The sequence below is a fragment of the Otolemur garnettii genome, unplaced genomic scaffold, assembly GCF_000181295.1.
Source record: "Otolemur garnettii isolate 467f Iridium unplaced genomic scaffold, OtoGar3 scaffold00032, whole genome shotgun sequence".
In the NCBI taxonomy this organism is placed as follows: Eukaryota; Metazoa; Chordata; class Mammalia; order Primates; family Galagidae; genus Otolemur; species Otolemur garnettii.
The window spans coordinates 3,017,654-3,024,266 of NW_003852427.1; the positions used below are offsets into that span (position 1 = coordinate 3,017,654).

At 55.0% G+C, this 6,613-nt stretch overlaps 1 protein-coding gene across 2 annotated transcripts in view; it reads right to left on the reverse strand.

The window, feature by feature from the left end:
* The window catches only part of CHDH (choline dehydrogenase), a 37,314-nt gene that overhangs the window by 907 nt on the left and 29,794 nt on the right, over positions 1 to 6,613 (reverse strand). For both annotated transcript variants that reach the window (XM_023512967.1, XM_023512966.1), the window contains exons 2-7: positions 4,754 to 5,526; positions 3,689 to 3,840; positions 2,938 to 3,067; positions 2,039 to 2,173; positions 1,202 to 1,344; positions 656 to 758 (exon numbers count right to left, since the gene is read on the reverse strand). In XM_023512967.1, the coding sequence (XP_023368735.1) occupies positions 656 to 758; positions 1,202 to 1,344; positions 2,039 to 2,173; positions 2,938 to 3,067; positions 3,689 to 3,840; positions 4,754 to 5,471 (1,381 nt within the window). In that variant the 5' untranslated portion in view covers positions 5,472 to 5,526. The remainder of the gene's footprint in view (positions 1 to 655; positions 759 to 1,201; positions 1,345 to 2,038; positions 2,174 to 2,937; positions 3,068 to 3,688; positions 3,841 to 4,753; positions 5,527 to 6,613) is intronic.

The following is a 6,613-nucleotide window of genomic DNA, read 5'->3' on the forward strand; positions in this document are numbered from 1 at the left end:
AAAAAAATAGCCAGGCATTGTGGTGGGTGCCTGTAGTCCCAGCTACTCAGGAGGCTGAGGCAAGAGAATTGCCTAAGCCTAGGAGTTGGAGGTTGCTGTGAGCTGTGATGCCAAAGCACTCTACTGAGGGTGATAAAGCGAGACTCTATCTCTTAAAAAAAAAAAAAAAGATGGCAGCCTAGATGGGCCAGAGACCAGGGTTTAAATTGGGGGTCCAAATGATCTTTGGGGCAGGGATAAGAACACACATCTCACCCCCTGCCCTGGTGAGGCTGTGAGCAGATGGACACAGAGCTGTGAGCCCTTGTTTTTGCTGCATGCAAAGAGGCAGGCCCAGAAAGGTAATTTTCTTCTGGAGACTGCTCAGAGTAACAGCAGGAAAAATGCTGTGTGAGCACAGCAGGGTCTCCTGCACCTCATGTTCTGACAGCTGCAGAGCTCTCCCACTGCATAAGATGAGGTCCAAGTCACTTCCAGGACTCAGGACACTACTGAGCAGCATGTGCCTGTTTAAAGCCCGGAGTTTTAGGGCAGGGGGAAGAAAATGGTAACTTGTGTCTCCAAGTGGGACCAGAGGCAGGACTGGGAACAAACAGGAGCCCCATCAGGCACTCTCATTCAAACCCAGGCCAGGTGAAGGCAGCTTCTGAATTACCTGTTGACAAGTAGTTGGGCTGGATCACCGGGTGGTCCTGTGGATTGGCACTTTTCAGTTTGATCCATCCCACACTTGTGCTCCTCATGGGCCCCACATGCACCTAGGAGAACAGAGAGGAAGGAATGATCCTCGCCAACCTCAGTAGCTCGGAGGGGCTCTGGATGTCCTGCAGGGTGCTCTCTGCTTCCAGAGCCATTAGGAGCAGGTGCACTCGGGCACTGCCTCCTCTTACCCACTCCACAAAGGGTCAAAACCCACCCCAGTGACTACTCCTTCCAGGCCTTCTGGGGTCCAGTCATGTTTGTTTGTCCCACTATGGGTGCTTGGGACCTAGACATCTGTCCTAAGCTGGGTGCACCACACAGATTGCCTCTCTGGGCTCCCCTGCTCCTCTCCCTACTGTGAACACCAGCCAGCTGGAGGGCAGGGGACAAGCTTCTGTGCCCGCTCCCTTGAAGGCCCTGTGCTGCAGAAGATGAGAGCATCTTCCCTTACTGAAGGGGAAAAGGAAGCGTCCCATGGATCAAGCCTCCATCTGCTCACCTGATAAGCCTCTTGCTGGGTGGAGACCCGCCCATGGTCAATCACTTGGGATGGCAGGAAATGGAACTGGATGTCTGGGTGTGGGACCCCAGGCTTGCTGCGGATGAACCCCCCTGTTTCCAGATGGGCAGAGGCTCCATACCCTGAAAATGAGGAAAAGACCAGGCAGAAGAGCCAGTCAGGGCAACCACCTTTCTCCCAGCTTCCATCTGGTGCCTGGGTCCAAGCCCTGTCCACCCACATCTGTCCTCTTCCCCTGGTGGCTCATCTAGCACCACTGCATCAAATATCAACTCCACGGGGACTTCAGCTTGGCCCTCTCCTGGGCCAGTCCCACCAACTAGCACAACACACAAAACATAGGTGTGCAAGAAACATAGTTTGTTAAATGAGTGGGACTTCAAAGCACCGTTTCCTGACCTAGGTAGCACCCTAAGACACAGCTGAGACACAGCTAGACACAAATGAAATTGTTGAAAGATGGATGCTGATTCCTCAAGGTCTCTCCTCTGCACCTCTTCTCCTGGTTCCTTGGACCCCACATGGTGTCTAACTCAAGGCCATCCACTTCCATCTATAATGAAGAGCCACATCTAACCTCCAGCAGTCATACTTGAGCAGTCCCACACCGAGCAACTTAGTTGCTCGCTAGCCTGCCAGGCAGGAACTGTGTAGCCCTATCTTGCAGATGGGAAAACTGAGGCTTATGGCTAAAGTAAATGCCAAAGTTCAGCATCAAGCTCAGCACTGAGGCCAGAGCCCTCACTTAGTTGATTAGGAAGGCGGCCACAATGCCCACAGACCATCTGCACCCAGGCCACAGGTGAGCATGCCCACCTGTGAACTTCCAGAGCCACTCCAGACCAATGTGGACCATCTTCAGGGGCTTCTGTGCTGAGTGGAGGGTGATGGGGTGGGTGCATGCCTGCTGAACGTATATCTCCAGATGGTCTTGCAGGTTCTGGCCAACTCCTGAAATGGGAAGGAGTAGTCAGGAAAAATGGCTTCTCCATAGAGCCCTGGCTTTGAAAAATTTCCCCTATCCACTGATTTTCTGGGCCAGCTCCTGCTTGATCCCCAGGTCTGTCTAAAGGCTGCCTCCCAGAGACACCAGGCACTCCCAGCCAAGCCCGGCCCCTCTCATGCTCTCGAGGGCAGCCACCAGGTGCCCTCTGTCCATCCTGCTCAGCTGCACCCTCCATGGGGGCAGAGCCCACAGCTGGAACAGGCGCTGCTTGGTGAGTGTGATGGCCAAGTGGCCAGACAGAAGCCCAATGCACTGGGCAGGTCACTGTCAACAGAACCACACTCCCATGGGCCCTTCACAATGAAGCTTGTGTGCACAAGGGCCCTGTGGGAGCAAGGGTTACCAAGGGCAAGAAACAGAGCCAGGCCCTCAAGGTCATCGATGGTAGTTTATGTCAGAATGAGACAGGCAGGCTCTGCAGCGCTGAGCCGAGCACATGGACAGGAACACAGAGCCTGGACCCCATCGCCATGGAGCTGCTCTGGGGACGTGCTTGCACCCCTTCCAGCAGGATAGGAGGCTGGAGAGGGAGACAGAAACACCATGAAGACTCAGGGTCTAGGGGTGAGGGTGTCTGTCCACAGAGAACAGGGGAAGGACATGACATTTCCAAGGAGCACTCTTGCTGTCTCCCTGCTCCGTAAAGAAAATACAAAAAGGCACTTAGTTGAGCAGGGGCAGACTTTGGGGAGCAGTGAAAGGGACTTACCAGGCAGGTGGCACACCACAGGGATGCCCAGTCTCTTGAGGTCATCTGCATTGCCGACACCCGAGAGCATGAGCAGTTGTGGAGAGTTGATGGCACCTCCACTCAGGATCACCTCTCTGCTGGCGTAAGCCTGGAAGGGGCAGAGGGCCAGCCAAGTCATGCTTCCCAACAAGCCAGCTGCTGTCCTGCCTCACGGGTCAGTGCCCTGCTCTAGCTGGCACCATGAGAATGGGCCCACACTGGCAACTGTGGCACATCCCACACCACAGGGTCGTAGGACAGGACACGAGGGTGTAAGTGGACTAAATGAAAGCAAGTGGTCTAAATAAGGCAAGCAGTGAGCCAGATCCACACCTGAGGTGTAGAACAATCCAACACCCTGCTACCAAGGAGGAGCACAGTCACATCCAAGGATGTTCAAACTCTTAACCCCATAACCTCCTGTCACATTGGTGCCCTAAAATGCATGGAAGGCACTGGGGACTGCTCTAAGGTAGGCGTCCCACACAGGCTCCCAGGGCACCCTCACCAGGGTGCAATGGGCCCTCTGCAGGTGGCAGGGCTGGGGCTTGCTCACTTCCACCAGCCCACTGATGCTTGTGAGACCCTAGGGAGAACCCATTAGGCCACTGCCACCAGCTATTCACTCCTCATCACAGGGATGAGAGCGTGTAGGGAGGAGGAGGGCGTGACCTCTGCCTGCCCTAAGCCTGACCCCCAGGGTCCCTGCCTGCACTTGTCCTTCACTCACCCTGTGGCTCTGGCCATTCTTGACATACTCCACACCCACTGCACGGGTGCCCTCAAACAGCACCCTATTCACAAACGTCCGGGCCTCGGCCTTGAGGTTGCTGCGGCTCAGGGACGGGTGCAGGTAGGCACAGGCTGTGCTCCAGCGCTTGCCTGCAGGATGAGCAAGGAAGTCAGGCCTGGCCTCACCCTTCTCCACTGCACGTGCCCTGCCCTGACTTTGCAAGCCCTGTCAAAACAGCAAGGCTGGGACCAAAAGACCCTGCCCTGCTGATGTCCACATCTGCCTGTGATCCCCTGGGGACAGGGAGAAAAAGAATCTTCCCCTTTGACAGGATGACACAGAGACCAGGAACAACTGACAGATGGAGAAGAACCCTGAAGAGGTGGGCAGGAGCCCAGGGCAGCCTGGCCTCACCTCAGTCCTGCTGTGAGCAAGACCTGTCACCACTCTATGCCTCAGTTTCCCCACCTATAAAGGATGGACGTGTCCCTGGCAAGGAAAGGAGACAAGGAGAGGGAGAAAGAAGCCCACATGCTCCTTGCTGCCTCTCCGTGCCTCAGCTTCCCCACCTGCAAGTCTCTAAAGAACTTTGGGCTTCTTGTCCTCTGATTCTCCATTTTCCACACCAATAGGGGCCAGAGGGCCAGAGGCCCAGAGAATGGGCTTTTTTTTTTAGACAGAGTCTCACTATGTTGCCCTTAGTAGAGTGCCATGGTGTCACAGCTCACAGCAACCTCAAACTCTTAGGCTTAAAAGATTCTCTTGCCTCAGCCTCCCAAGAAGCTGGGACTACAGGCATCTGCAATAATGCCTGGATATTTTGTTGTTGTTGTAGTTGTCACTGTTGTTTGGCAGGCCTGTCCTGGGTTCAAACCCGCCAGCCCTGGTGTATATGGCTGGCACCATAGCCACTGAGCTATAGGCACCAAGCCCTCATGGGCTTTGAGTTGTATTCTGTGGCATGGAATGCAATAAGTCACCATGATGGGGGGCAGATTTTTCTTTTTTTTAAAAAAAAAAAAGGAGGAACCAGGTGGATGGGGAAAGATGGCCGCATGCTACCTTCATGGATGGTCATGTCCGCCCAGCCAAAGCCTTCTTGCTGGAAGCCGTTCATGTCTTCAGTGAAGGGGTAGCCGGCCTGCTTCACCGCATCCAGGAATGCCTGGTGCAGCAGGTGGTTGGTCTTGCCCCGGGACACGTGCAGGGGGCCTTCACCACCACGGTACCTGCTGGCACCCAGCTCGTGGCACTGGGCCTTGCGGAAGTAGGGCAGGCAGTGTGCATAGTCCCAGCCCTCAGCGCCCTCAAGGTGCCAGCGGTTGTAGTCCTCGGCATGCCCCCGGACATAGACCATGGCGTTGAGGGACGAGGAGCCTCCCCAGACGCGGCCGCGTGGCCAGTACATCACCCGGCTGTCCAGGCCCGGCTGCGGCTCCGTGTGGTAGTACCAGTTGTACCTGTTGTTACACAGGTTCATCATGAGGGCTGCTGGCATGTGAATCTTCCAAGATAGCCGCTTGCTCCCTGCACGCAGGTCCTTGGGCCCAGCCTCCAGCAGCAGCACGTTCTCATTGGGGTCCTCTGTGAGCCGACTGGCCAACACACAGCCTGCAGAGCCTGCACCCACCACCACGTAGCTGTACTCCTCCTTGTTCTTGGAACCCACACTGGCCAGACCACGAAGGCCCATGAGCTGCTGTTGCCCCAGGGTTCCCCATGCCAGGGCTCCCTGTGGGCCCAGGAGCCCTTGCCTCCAGCCTCGCAGGACATGCCACATGCTTCTTGCCCAAGTCTTCTTATCCACAGAGGGGAATGAGGTGATTCAATTTTTCCTAAAACAGGAAAAGGAATTTAAAAATCTTAACTCTGGGCTCGGCGCCTGTGGCTCAAGAGGCTAAGGCGCCAGCCACATACACTTAAGGTGGCAGGTTCGAATCCCCAGCCCGGGCCCACCAAACAACAATGATGGCTGCAACCAAAAAATAGCCGGCACTGTGGCGGGCGCCTGTGGTCCCAGCTACTTGGGAGGCGGAGGCAGGAGACTCGCTTGAGCCCAGGAGTTGGAGGTTGCTGTGAGCTGTGAGGCCATGGCACTCTACCCAGGGGGACAGCTTGAGGCTCCGTCTCAAAAAAAAAAATCTTAACTCTGCAGGCATGTGCAGAGTCAGCCCCCCCAAGTGGGCAGCCATGCTGCACAGGCTGTGGCCTGCTCACCACAGGCCTGCCCAGAGCCAGGTGGGCAGGCCCAGCCCCAATGGTCACCACACTGAGGACTAGAGGGAGTGCCAGTTACACCTGTGCCAAGATGGACAGGCATAGGAATGGCCTTCCCTGTGCCATCTATGCAGGAACCTGGAGGGGGGCAGCAGTCTGCCTACTGGAAAGGAAAGGATTGAGAAGGAGAGAAACAAAACAGGGCACCTGCATCCATTTGAGACTGCTACCCAGCCCCTACCAGCTGCTAGGCACTGCTTTTGTCTCTAATAATACATAGAAAGACATCTACTCTCAAAACTGATGGTCTAGGGCCACGGTTAAGGACCAGACTTAAGTAACAGAGAAGGTCAGAGTGAGAGGCATGAGACTATGGAGCTCAAAGCCTTTGACCTGACAGGGTAATGGGGTGTGCTAGAGTGGTTTTATGCAGCAGACAGGGTCAGAGCTACACTCTTCAAATACTACTCTGTGGAATGCTAGAGTTTATACAGAGAAATGGCAATAGCTTTTGGTGGGTTCTTTCCCAACAACATTCAAATCAATCCCAACATACTTAGCGTACAGAGGTGGAAAAGAACCAGGGTATGTCATCAAAATCTCCACTGACAAGAGCATCAGAGAAAGTCCTACCCACAAGGCTCAGGCCTACAAGGGCTGCCCAAGACTAAAGCTGAAATAAAAGAAAATCCTGTAAACCACCAC